General features: G+C 34.8%; 2 protein-coding genes across 2 annotated transcripts in view; one reads left to right on the top strand and one right to left on the bottom strand.

The window, feature by feature from the left end:
- Positions 1 to 14091, bottom strand: part of cher (filamin A protein cher) — an 87824-nt gene that overhangs the window by 37056 nt on the left and 36677 nt on the right. Inside the window, exons 9-10 of the mRNA XM_017617528.1 lie at positions 11434 to 11502; positions 11259 to 11346 (exon numbers count right to left, since the gene is read on the bottom strand). Coding sequence (XP_017473017.1) covers positions 11259 to 11346; positions 11434 to 11502 — 157 coding nt within the window. The remainder of the gene's footprint in view (positions 1 to 11258; positions 11347 to 11433; positions 11503 to 14091) is intronic.
- Positions 2520 to 8829, top strand: LOC108363993 (uridine phosphorylase 2-like). The gene is made up of 6 exons (XM_017617532.1): positions 2520 to 2530; positions 2747 to 2888; positions 5287 to 5634; positions 7861 to 7999; positions 8062 to 8255; positions 8349 to 8829. The coding sequence occupies exons 1-6, from the start codon at positions 2520 to 2522 to the stop codon at positions 8559 to 8561; spliced, it is 1047 nt and encodes a 348-aa protein (XP_017473021.1). The 3' UTR covers positions 8562 to 8829.

Genomic DNA, 14091 nt, shown 5'->3' with positions numbered 1-14091 from the left:
TTTTTTTTTGTTTTATCAACATTAACATTTTCATCAAGCCTCTAGGTGCGATTGTTGGCATTTTGCATCATCAACGTTGACAGGCGGCACAGTGTTGTCTTTTGGCGGCTTTAGTTCATTTGTCGCTTTTATGTAAGATTAGATGATGCGTGTCGTTTTTATTTGTTTCTGTTGTTTCTAGTCTGTTTATATTAGCACAAATGCACTGAGCCAATGAGTATGCACAATTAAAATTTTGAGTATGTACGTATGTATGTACTAGTGATGCCAAAACATGAGGAAAATTGTGATTCCGGGATTTATCCCGTGATTCACATTGAGTCATAACTTTTAAGAATATGAGTAAAAATTCAATATCTGTNGTTGGCATTTTGCATCATCAACGTTGACAGGCGGCACAGTGTTGTCTTTTGGCGGCTTTAGTTCATTTGTCGCTTTTATGTAAGATTAGATGATGCGTGTCGTTTTTATTTGTTTCTGTTGTTTCTAGTCAGTTTATATTAGCACAAATGCACTGAGCCAATGAGTATGCACAATTAAAATACATACATTGAGTACATATGTATGCATGTACTAGTGATGCCAAAATATGAGGAAAATTGTGATTCCGGGATTTATCCCGTGATTCACATTGAGTCATAACTTTTAAGAATATGAGTAAAAATTCAATATCTGAAAGCATTTAAATATACCATGAAATAAAACTATTCAAAGTTTAATATAAATTTATTGTAAAACTCACATGTCGCTAGCTTAGAGTGGTAGCTAACATTTTTGATACTGGGGGCTAGAAAAATAAACTTTGCTAAGTCAAAAAAAAAACCTCCGGAAATTCGATAAGCCCAAAATAGTTCGAGAAGATTTAATAAAGATCGAATCCCTCTGATTTGTATGGAGTTTTGCTTTGCTTTAAACGGGCAAAATGTATTATTCAAAGTTTTGCGAAATACTTTAAGAAAATGTCTATAAAAAGGTTTTTCCTCTCCTGTACGTACAATTTTCAAATTGGGACTTAGCAGCCTTGTACTCTTGCAACATTTATTAAATCAGACAAATTTTAAAGTAAAATATTTTTTTTAAATTGTATTTAAGGAACCATGTATTCTCTAAACATGTTTATTCTACTCTATAAAGAAATGGCGAACGGCGAATTTTTCGCCATTTTTTTCGCAATTTACTGGAAATTTTGAGGGTGTACCAGTCAAACGGATCTCAGAATCGGCTTCNGTCTCTAAACATGTTTATTCTACTCTATAAAGAAATGGCGAATGGCGATTTTTTTGGAATTTTTTTTCGCAATTTACTGGAAATTTTGGCGTGTACGAGTCAAACGGATTTCAGAATCGGCTTTNTTCCTCTCCTGTACAATTTTTAAATTGGGACTTAGCAACTTTGCACTATAGGCTAGCGATTATTAAATCAGACAGATTTTAAAGTAAAAAATTTTTTTAAATTGTATTTAAGGAACCATATAGTCTCTAAACATGTTTATTCTACTCTATAAAGAAATGGCGAATGGCGATTTTTTTGGAATTTTTTTTCGCAATTTACTGGAAATTTTGGCGTGTACGAGTCAAACGGATTTCAGAATCGGCTTTAGCGGGTCGAAATACATGTTGACAGGTGCGTCTGGTTAAAAACACACACCCCTTTTTTGTGCCGGTGTTGTTATTATTGCACTTATAATGTTTTCGTAAGAGCAGCAAAGCATTCAAAGCGGAGTCTTCTAATTTTTACCTGCAGTTTTTAAATATAAAACCTACTGATGAAAAATATATTTCGCCCTCAACACTTTTAGGCTGAACTGTCAAAGGGTCATAAGCCATTTGAAGATAATGACCCCCATCTCCTCCATTACAAAGTATTGATTGGACTTTTCTACCAGCACGCCCGATAAATTACAAGTTTTTCGATTTGGGGAAATTTTGAGTAGATTGATGTAAAAAAGTATCTAACTTTTCCTTAAAATTCTCTGTTTCTTTTACGTTAGCGACGTTATGAGTAAATTCATTTAAATCTTCTTCAAAAAAGGCTCAGACTGCAATTTAAAAGTACAGTTTCAAGCTTTTTGTTAATTGCAGTTAAAGCGGCATTTTACAAAAATCATACTTAAAAATCCATTAACAAGTTCTTACTATCAATTCGATATTTAAAATTTTTCGGATTAATGCAAGCAAATCCCGGATTTTTTCAAAAACACCGGGATCCTGGGATTCACATCCCTAGTATGTACGTATGTATGTATACATGTTTTCTTTCTTCGAAAATTTTGAAATGTGGTGAGGATCGTGATGTAAACTAAGGTAAAGTTCAATCCTTCGTTTAAAAAGTATTAACACCCAAGAGAAAAGAATTCGTTGCGTTTTTCTTTACCCCTCAAATGCCCGTACTGCATTTGCTATACTGCTGTAAATTTGCTCGCTGAATACAATTTGTGAATTTCACAAAATATTACTCATTCACAATTATGTAAAATATTTGAACATTTCTATAGTTTTGATCAAATTTAGTGGAAAAAAATGAAAATTTGGTAAATTTTCCCGGTTTTCTAGCGTAAGAGCATATTTTTTAAAATTTCTTGTCTTGAAACGACTAAACTTTACTAAAATGGATGGATGCTGTTGTATGTAAGTTTTGTGATTTGCCTATTTCTTAATCCAATAACAGTGTTGATTACGCCTCATCAACCAACAATAAGAAACTGCAGATTTTGTAAGAGAATGTATAAAATCTCCTACTCCCACAGGTTACCTGCACAAGAGTGCACACTGCTGCCCGCAAGTTTTATACGTAATCCGCACATTCCGCGGATGGAGGAAGATGTGTTGTATCACCTTGGATTGGGCACAAAGTCACATAATTTGCCAGCAATGTTTGGTGATGTCAAGGTGAGTCTTATATTATTTTAGTTATTATTTCTAAGGACAGAAATAGGCATCTGTTCTAAAAATGTGTATTTGTAAAAGGTAAAAAAAAATACTAAATACTATATATACTTTGGTATTTTCATAAATGTTTCTTTTTCCACCACTTGATCAGAAATGGAATTCCGAAAGCTCAGTTATGCGTATTTTGCACTGCACTACATAGAATGCCATTTTTACGTAGAAATCAAAAACCACTTACATGCAAAACTAATTTAAGAGATTCCTTATGTGACAACTCTCATGCAATGCCAAGTATGCATAACTGCGCTATGCCAATTGCTACGCAAAATTTGCGTCGCCAAAATTATCTAAAAGAAAAGCAGTGGGTCCTAAAAGCATACAACATGGAAAGTAACACATGTAACTAGATGTTGCGTGTTATTAGGCGCAGATGTTCGGCGATCAAAATTAGCGAGAGTAAATGTTTGAATCCGGCTGCAGGTTGATTGACTTAAAAAAAAAAAAACATGTAGTGGATTCACAAGACGTCAAAAAAGTTTTAAAGTCGAAAAATTTGCCAAGTCGTGCATGGTTTTCACCTTTCATTTGCCATTGATCATAGAAAAAATCTTTCGAAAGCCACTTGCAAGTAGCAAAAGGTATAGAAATGCGTTATTTTTATGTAAGAATCTGCCTAATCGTGCCTTTCTCGCTTGCAGAATCGTGCGCCGTGCAATTTTTCTCTATACTGGTATTCTCTGAGTCTCGAAAAGCCCTATCTGTGCACCGTGATTCCACGGTAAAAATGGGTTTTCGTATGGGACAGCTTTTCAAACCGTGCAATCCATGCACCGCCCAAGGGCTTTGCAAGACTCAGACAATACCCCTTATATTTCTGCGAAAGCAAACCCAAATGAGGTTTGAACTATTCGGTTTAGTCATCTTCTGTAAAGATCGGCAATAGTTCATCGTTTAAGTTAGTCGTGTCGTAACTGCAGTCGTGAACGCAAGCTGAAACCTCAACCTGGAAATGCAATAGTCCGGTAATCGAAAAGAGCATCCCAGGGTAGGATTTGGCGAGAACACTTCTCTCCTCCTACTTTACAATTGATCTTCAAGCTATAAAAATTTCAATACTACCTAGCGGAGTGCAATAGCTTTCCTAATTGGGATTTCCACATCGAAATACATATTCAGCTCCAACGTAATATTTATTTTATAGGCTCTAATCTAAGTCTTCTGAGCTAACGGCGCAGACCATGAAAATGTGTAATTACTTTTGTTCATCACTTGATGATTTCTATACAAAGTTGTGATAGCAAAATTTTTGGAAAGTTCGTTACATGGGCTTCCTCGATTACAATTCCTTAGTATCAAAGAAAAATTCTTTGAACGAAAATTCTTAAATCCGGAACTTTATATTAATAGTCGAAGAATTTTATATTAATAGTCTAAGATTCGAATAAGGCACGACCTTCAGCCCTCTGTTAAATGAATGAAGTTTTTTTTTTGTTTGAAATTTAACGTGTTAACGTGTCCGACCGATTCCATTTTTTTTCAGGTACCGATGCCGATGCCGATTAATCGGCTTATGGGGAAAGAATCGGCCGATGCCGATGCCGCTTCCATAAAAAATTACAAATAAATGTATTAATTCATAAAATCAGTACATTTCACGGAGTTAAAAAAAAAAAACAAAAGAAAAGAAATAATTGAATTAATTAAAATATATTTTGACCGATTTTGTCTTTTTTATTTAATGTTTATTATTTTTTTTTATAAAAGTCTAGCTGGTATACAACAAACACCATATAAATTCAAACTTGGTACAAAACTTAGAAAAATTGTGTTTATTTTCACCTAAATTTCAAACTTTTTAACCAGAATTTAGGTATGCAGTTTTGTAGACCATTTCATTCTAGTATAATGAAGTGCAAGTTTCAAGCTGCTGTAAAATCCCGTTAAGTTTTGGAAATTTTTTTTTGCTGGCAGTGTTCTCACATAATTTTGTATGGAAAAAAACGTGAAACACCTTCAACAAAAAAATAATAATTTTTGTGAGCTGTCTGAAAATGTTTTTTAAAGTTGGCTGTCGCTTCACCTGAACATTTGAAAAGAAATTCCAAAGAATCGGCGAAAAAAGGCCGATGCCGATGCCGATGCTCAATTTTGTGCCGATACTAGCCGATGCCGATGCCGATGCCGATTAATCGGTCGGACTCTAGTTAGTAATTATTTCGCAAGTGGGTTGCATCATGGCATTATGAAGAAAAATTTGTATATAAGGATTGATGTCGCTTGTATTTTTTGCTTGAAAATTACTTGTTTTAAACTAATAAGTTTGCGTTTAAAATATGCTAATAGATTTTATTTTTAATTGTATAACTACATACATTCTTTTGCTTTTTTCTTTACCCAGTTCGTCATAGTCGGTGGCACTCCGAAAAGGATGGAAAAGCTAGCGATCTACCTGATGGGAGAAATTAAACACAAACTTGCCGCCGGCACACAGCTGTCTGATATAAGTGAAATTGCAGATCGCTACTCAATGTACAAAGTGGGACCGATACTTTGTGTTAATCATGGCATGGGCAATCCCTCAATAAGCATTCTATTGCACGAATTGATCAAACTTATGCACTATGCCAGGTGTAAGGATCCAGTATTTATACGTATGGGTACGTGTGGGGGATTGGGTATTCCAGGTGGTAGTGTCGTCATCTCCGATGGGGTGCTTAACGACAAGTTAAATGCCGAACACGAATTTGTGAGTAAAAATTCTTAAAGTGATTAAGTTTAGTTCGCTTTGAAGTATCCTCCCTTTCCCTTTCCCCTACCCTCCCTGCGTCCCTTTTTCCCTCCCCCATCTAAGGGCATCCCAACGGACAGCTTATTTAGTCGAGTCCAAGTGTGCCTCCATATGCGGAGGCAGTCCGCTTACCTAGCCTAACGTAACCTAATGTAGGTATTCACAACTGCCTGGTAGTCGGGTTATCTGGTTAAAAATTGTTATTCTGTGGCGTATTTTGTTGTTGTAAACTGAACAAAAACTATAACCACATAACCACATATACAGATAAATAGGCAAGTGTGAACACCCACAATGTAGGTATTCACAAAGATTAGGTCACTGTAGCCTCAATACAGCTGATTCTTTAAAACTCCTTCATTTGTACAGCTAAAACCGAGAAATTTCGTGTGTTATTTTCCAAATAATCATACAAATCCTACTGACAAAATCGTCAACATCGGAGCTCTATATGCTATATATATCTCCTATACCACTGATTATGCAGATACAAGTGTCTGCTAAATAACTACTTTATGTAGGCAGCTAAAACTATGACATTGTGTGACCTGTTTATTTTACAATCATACATAGTATAGAGCAAGCAGATAAACGATCCCTAATAAACTTCACCAAAGCAGGGTGGGGTACAGAGAAGGAAGTATCACCTCATAACATGGAATCTCTCCGAGAACAGATCCAATTTCCACGAGATGATATCGGCAGAATTATTAGCCTCGAAAGAAACTGGGGAATAAAGCAAACTGGACTGACACTAACTCCCAGCTACACCCTATAATTTCGTACACAGACGGCAGTAGGACCTCACACCTTCAAAGAAGAGCTTAGGAGAAAAGAAAAAGATTAATAGAAAACTGCACTGGCACCTAGTCACTGGGCAGGGCCATGCAAAGTAGTTATTGTGGGGATACAATAGGAGAAAATATGAAAAACTTGTTAGCCTCCTAAAGAACAAATTAAGAATTTTAACAGGTATCTTAACAGGTCATTGTAGATTGAGAAGTCATCTACACAAAGTCGGGATCTGGTCCATTGATTCATGCTGTTTTTGTGAAAGGACCACTCAAAACTTCTGAGCACATAATCTTCGAATGCGAGACAGTGGCGAGGAGAAGAGAGAAATTTCTAGGGTCAGTAAACCAGCAGCCGAATCACATCCACTAGATGTTACCCAACAATCTACTGGATTTCCTAATGGAGTTATGACTGACCGAGGTGCTGTAAGGAGCAAGAGGGCACAATAGATATTCTGGTCGCAGTGCATTCCTCAACTGAATATCTATCGGTCAATCATAAAGGGCTACTTTGAAAATCGTTTAGACACATGTTATTAAAATTGTCCTTCGTGTTCTCCGTTTCCTTTAATACCAAGCATGACATAGGGCATTTACCACGCCTTCGCGCCCTGGTGCTGTTTCTGTCAATCGCTTTGAGCGCCTTTCAGTTTAACCCGACTTGCTTCGCCTCGCTAACGACAGTTTCTCCACGTCTTGGCGGGTCTGTCGGGCAGCCTGCCTCTACCGATTAGGAGATTTCATTCCAAGGCCTTCGTTGCAATACTACCATCATCTTTACTCAAAGTGTTGCCCACCCACTTCCATTTCTGTCTGCGGGTCCTGATGTCAAGGGACTTCACGTTAGACTTTTTGAGCAACTCCTTATTTGAAATTATTTTAGGCCAAACAATCCGGAGTATCATTATAAGACATCTGTTTACGAGAACTTGCAGGCGTCTGGTTATAGCAGTAGTCATTTTCCAGGTAGAATTGCCGCGAGCATTTTACATTTGAAAATCCTAGTCTTTAAGTTGGAATTTAGACTAGTGTTTCGTTATAATGTGTACATCACACCCAAGGTCAACATCTTCGTCAGTGGCGCCACTGGGGGCAACTTCACGGCCAAGGTACGTGAAATTCCTCACTTTATGAACTGTTAATACTATTCACGGTTTTTAAAGGCGTAGTGAAGCCTCTCTTATTTATTATTACTTTTGAAGAACGTGTATTTTCGTTATGATCCTAATCAAATTTGCAATTACAACTTATACAATTTTTTATATGCAGAAAATTTTGGGCAAGGTCANGTGAAGCCTCTCTTATTTATTATTACTTTTGAAGAACGTGTATTTTCGTTATGATCCTAATCAAATTTGCAATTACAACTTATACAATTTTTTATATGCAGAAAATTTTGGGCAACGTCGTACCGCGACCCGCCAGGTTGGATCTCACTTTGGCGCGGGAACTCAATTCATTAGCCTCTCCAAGGGATGGTTTTCAAACAGTCATAGGAAAAACTTACTGTGCTGATGACTTCTATGAAGGCGAATATGTTCTTATAGTTCGTAGGAAACTTGCGATATTTAATTGTTGGTATTCGTTACAGGACAAGGACGTTTGGATGGTGCATTTTGCGACTACAAAGAGATCGACAAGTTGAATTGGTTGAAATTGCTGAACGAAAGAGGTGTTATAAACATTGAAATGGAAAGCTCAATGTTTGCGGCGTTAACCGACTTTGCTGGCATTAAGGCGGCCATAATTTGCGTTGCTATTCTAAATCGGCTTAACGGTGACCAGGTAGGTTTTTTTTTTTTTTTTGTTAATAAGCATATTATTAATTTAGTAAAATATAGACACATTTCTAATGAATTCTTGTTTTTACCTACGCAGATAAAGGAAAGTAAGGAAACACTTATGGAATGGCAAGAGCGCCCTGGCAAATTGATTGCACGTTTTATACGTAAACGACTAGATATTCGTGAGAATGGTGGTCAATCACCATTGAGTGCAGTACCAGTACAGCCACAATCACCGATAACCACAGTACCAATAAGACCGCAAAATCCAACAAGTACAACAACAATAAAATCGCAAACGGAATAAATGCCGCAATCGCAATCGGTAATGGCAAAAGGGCTACATAGCACAAAAAGAGCCGGCTCAAAGCTCAGCTCCACTTCTCAAACCCATCGACCTTCGTTTTGACATAAACAAAAAATGAAAAAAATGTTCTTAATTCTTAAAATACTAGCTAGAGACGGGAGATGGAATCAGTTTTGGTAGAAAGTTTATTTTTTAAATATGTATAAAAATCAATAGCATAATTTAAAAAATTGTAACTGTTAGTCGAAAATAGATCGCTCAGTAGAAGTGTGTGACAGATCGGTTTGTGAAGTAAACAAAGAATAAAGTATTTGGTCATTTTGTAGCAGATTCATATGTGCCACACTTGTACTGGGCTACAAAAGTCAGCCAATAAATAAAAAGGCTATACGAAAAAAAAATACAACATTTGTTTAATGGGAGTTGGTATGTCGAATATTTCAAAGCTGGCTTGAGTGATACTAACATCTCTGCATTTTCCGTGTAAAACATCCCATCTTTGCGGACTGTTTCTTTTTATACACGTATCAACAATTTGTCGCCGTAGTTGAGTGCGTAGAGATGCGTACTATATGTATATAACAAAACTTAGTTCGACAAATGGGCCGAGAAACGTTCAAACCAAGTTTTTTCTTTTGCTGACAGCTTTATCGAACTCATGACACAAAAACTAAAAAAATTGAAATTCACCGGCAGAATGCACGAAAAAATCAAACGGTGTCGTGCGTGTTCAGACGGACCTTTCGCTTTCAAAAAATCTCTCCCATTAAAAAGCGAGTATGTATTTTTTTATTTCGACGCACTGGTCAGAGTAGGTTGGAACAAAATTTCGTCAGAATACACATCTCTAGTGGAACAGACCTAACTTAGGGGAGACCAAAGCAAATCACAAAGCATTTGGGAATTTGGTTGGGGTGCACTATGGAACGTTCAACTACGTTTTCAAATTGCCCCTTCTTCACGTTATAAATGTGAAATGTAAAAAATACGCTAAAGCGGCAGCAATACCATTTGTTCTTTGTGAGCAAAAATTCTTTGGTCATAAATGTATCTGGCAACACTACATCATTATATTAGGAGTGTTAAGTTCTAAAAATATATAAGCTGAGTTGATTGATTCAACAAATTTTTTTTTTAGTTTTTTAAATATTCCAATACAGCGCCGTCAAAATGGGTATGCGAAGGAAGTGGCGTACGCAAAATGTATTTAACACACCTTGGGCGAACGTAACGTAGAGAGACGTTTGTAAACAAAAATCAGCTGTTCTTTATGCCCGCCTATACAACTGTGTGGCATTGCCGGATATACTTGTGTCGAAAGTTGAGAGTTGGCCAACGTTCATTGGATCCGTCGACGCAAGAATTGCCAATCTGGCGCTATAAGGGAAATCTTATGCCGAGCGTCACAGGCCACCAATTATTGTGGCTTTCAATGAAAAATGATAAAATTGAGAGTGATAGTCAGATTTCATCGCGTGACTAATCGGTTGAAAAATGGCCAGCCAGCAGATATCTACCGAAACACCCGTCAAAAATGAGTTGAATTGCTAACTTATTTTGCTATTTGTTTCTATTAGAAGCAGAATGAAACACTTTTAGTGCTAATACATTTTTTGATGAATGAAATAACTTGTTAATAAAATAATGTAATATTTTTTCACTAAGTTATAAGATGCTTGGGGTCTTTTTAAATTTTTTAGTAGTTTTTGGTAAACTGATGAATTTTACTTACTCGAAGGTATTATGCCTTTCGGCAGCGGGTGGATTTAAAATTTAATAAATATCGAACACCTGAACATTTTAACAACTACCAGAAAAATTATCAAGTTGGCCGTCACGTTAATTCCGTAATCGGTAAACCCAATGATAAAATAATTTTATACAAACAAAATACATGAAGAAAAATTACCGAGCACCGAGTACCAGGCTCGGCGTGAATACCCCTATTGAGTGGTCAAAAAAATAGTATTGAAAAGTATTAGGGCGATTTTTTTTGGGACTATTATTTTTTTTCACTCCTACCTCGAAATTTTGTAGAAAACACCTAAAAAAAAGCTNATAGTATTGAAAAGTATTAGGGCGATTTTTTTTGGGACTATTATTTTTTTCACTCCTACCTCGAAATTTTGTAGAAAACACCTAAAAAAAAGCTCTGAAAATTTGAACCCTTTATATTAACATAAAGTACTTGCCCAAGGCGTGCAAAGATTTCCCATATCAAATACATGTAAACCTTGAGTTGTTTTCTTAAAAAGTCTACAGCTCAGAGTCATTTTATGATCAATGATGGGGTTTCTTCAGAATTAAATGCTCTACAAAAGTGTCCATTGCGGTGTAATCCTAACTTCCACCGGCGAGGTAGTACGGGTCACTAGACTTAATTTTTTGATGAAATTCTCGTTTTTTGTCCCTATTTCGAAAATAACAAGAGCTACAGAAAAAATATAAGTGACAAACTTTTAGAACTTTCGATTTCCTACAAAAAAGTTTCTAAACACAAAATCGCTAACATCGATATTTCTTGAGATATTAGGCTTTGCCCTAATGTACATATATATGGAAAACGTATACGTATATTTAAAAAAATTTCATTCTTTAGCTGGCATTAACGAAGGCTTAGCATTGTTTGCTGGCATTGCACTTTTTTAAATTTATAAAAATCTGTATATAACTTCGTTAAATATTGTTCACACTCACCAACAACGTTTCCGCCGGTAGTTGGTAATGGTAGTTTCTCAAAGGCGACTGCTCTATAACTTCTTTCGCTGGCAATTGACTCAGTTGTCTGTGAATAAAGAATTCGTAGTAAAAATTCGGTGGAAATCATTTGCATCTTTCATTCATAATTCACTTGAGTAAATGTAATTCTCACCTTTGTTACAACCTTAGTGTGCTCTTCGATATATTCGCTTTGGCTATATTCTTCGATGCTTTCAACAGCCTGTAGTAAATAGATATATTTTCATTTAGTAAATAAGTTTGCATTGCTAACGTAAATGAAATAGTTTTAAAACAAAAATCTACTTTCTTACGCATTCAACGTGTGTGTATGAAATGCTTTAATATGCAAGCCGCAGAAGAGAAATAAAAATGATAAATAAAAATATATAGAANTTCAACAGCCTGTAGTAAATAGATATATTTTCATTTAGTAAATAAGTTTGCATTGCTAACGTAAATGAAATAGTTTTAAAACAAAAATCTACTTTCTTACGCATTCAACGTGTGTGTATGAAATGCTTTAATATGCAAGCCGCAGAAGAGAAATAAAAATGATAAATAAAAAAAAAATATAGAGAAACTCTGGAATACATTCTAAATTGAATGTTGATTGATTTACATAGCAATTACTTAGAAATGCCGGCATTGACTGCTGAAGGGCTTTTATTGTTTTATATAGTGTGAATTGACCTAAAAACGCCATGCCGGCAATGTTCGATGAGAAATGCAATGGATTGATATGTTCCGCATTGCGATGGTTGGCAAGTTACTGCTTACTTATACTTACGCATGTAGTATATGTATGTATATGCACACAGAGTGCAAACAGTTTTTTTTTTTTTGCAACACAATTATTTACTTATAATTTTAAATTTTCTGCTTTTTAAATTTTTCAAAAATTATTTACTCTGTGTTGTATGCGCACCCGTTTCTATGCATAAGTGCCAAGTGGATTATTAATTGNTGCTTACTTATACTTACGCATGTAGTATATGTATGTATATGCACACAGAGTGCAAACAGTTTGTTTTTTTTTGCAACACAATTATTTACTTATAATTTTAAATTTTCTGCTTTTTAAATTTTTCAAAAATTATTTACTGTGTGTTTCTAAGCATAGGTGCCAAGTGGATTATTAATTTTTCGGACTATGTCATGGCGAAACAGCAGATGTGCACATTTGCCAATCGAAATGTTTCCAAAGACAAGTTCCGAAATGTGCAAACCAAAAAAAAAAAATTGAGATAAATCAGAAAATTAATGACCCAAAAATAATGTAAAAATATCAAATTAAAAACTTGTTATTGAAATGCTTGTGCGAAAAACATGCGTTTATATATATGCAAGAGTTTATATTTAGTTATGTATAACTTATTCATTCCGCCTATGTACATATTCACATACATATGTATTTATTACTTCTTGCGATTCGCCGACAGGTCACCTTGTTTTTCGGCTTTTTAAGAAAATTCTTGTAAACATTTATTTTCCTTTTAATGGCGTTCTTTATAGTGGTTATGTTTTTATTTTGTTTTGAGTTAATTTTTGTAAACATAATCTGTCTACGTGCTCTCCAGCAGCTGTTTTTTACATGCCATTCGAATGTCCTCTCTACAAAAGTGTCAACATATTTTTATTTTTAAATTTCCANGCTTTTTAAGAAAATTCTTGTAAACATTTATTTTCCTTTTAATGGCGTTCATTATAGTGTTTATGTTTTTATTTTGTTTTGAGTTAATTTTTGTAAACAAAATCTGTATACGTGCTCTCCAGCAGCTGTTTTTTACATGCCATTCGAATGTCCTCTCTACAAAAGTGTCAACATATTTTTATTTTTAAATTTCCGCATTTAGCTATTAAATTTATTTTTGATGCCCCTCTGAATAATAGTGCAAAATTTCGTAAAAGATTCCAAGTGTGCACAGTTTATTTCATTTAAGAAAACTCGTCAAAAAATCGGATGGGATCTTTTCGAATTCTTTAAAATTTCTCTACAACTCAGAATACTTTGAAAACAATGGTTACACTGCAATATCCTATAATTTTTTATTATACGAGTATATTTTTTTATTCACACTTGCATACATAAATATCTTAATTTATGAGACATTTTTGGTTTATGTATTACATTTTTTTAAATAATTCCTACACATTATTTTTGTTTTTTGTTTTAATTTGCAGATCTTGTATATTTCCTACATTGGGAAAATATATGCATGATATATAAATCTGAAATATTGCTGAATATAGTATATGTATGTGTGTATGTGTATACAGTTTTTGGGAACATCTGCAGGAGTATTAACTATTAATAAGTTAACCTTATACCATGTTCTGACCGACAACGAAAACACTGTGAAAACGAGTTTCAGGATTGCGGGTTGAAGGCTGTTCACACCGGCTGTTAGTGTTTTCGTAGACATTTTGTATAACCAGTTTTCTACAAAAAAAAAAAACAAAAAACAAAAGCTACAATACTTTTCTTTTATTTTCTTTTCATTGACAACATTTTCTTTTGTTCATATTTTAATTTGGCCAGCCAATTAACAATAAATCCGAACTGGCGTATTAAAGATGATAAAATATGACTTCTATTTCGATAAATAATCAAAAAAAAAACTAGTGAAGACATCGATTGGAACAAGTGGAACGTGAGTTTTCAAGTAGTTTTCAGCGAAAACTGGTTTCCGTTCAATAGATTTTACGTGGAAAAAACACAAACTTTACGTCGAAAACCAGTTTTAGCAACGAAAACAAGTTTCGGTTGATGTGTTCGATAGTTATGCGGTAACATACATAAGAAAAAAAA

The sequence above is a fragment of the Rhagoletis zephyria genome, unplaced genomic scaffold, assembly GCF_001687245.7.
Source record: "Rhagoletis zephyria isolate East Lansing unplaced genomic scaffold, Rhagoletis_zephyria_1.1 Rzeph_scaffold_01431, whole genome shotgun sequence".
Classification (NCBI taxonomy): Eukaryota; Metazoa; Arthropoda; class Insecta; order Diptera; family Tephritidae; genus Rhagoletis; species Rhagoletis zephyria.
Note: the sequence above shows the minus strand (reverse complement) of the source record. Positions and strands in the feature narration are given on the sequence as shown.

Bases quoted from the DNA above. Each gene is read 5' to 3' on its own strand.
- LOC108363993 (XM_017617532.1), top strand. The intron at 2,889-5,286 runs GTGAGTCTTATA...TTCTTTACCCAG, and splicing joins CAATGTTTGGTGATGTCAAG to TTCGTCATAGTCGGTGGCAC. The intron at 5,635-7,860 runs GTGAGTAAAAAT...TTTTATATGCAG, and splicing joins TAAATGCCGAACACGAATTT to AAAATTTTGGGCAACGTCGT.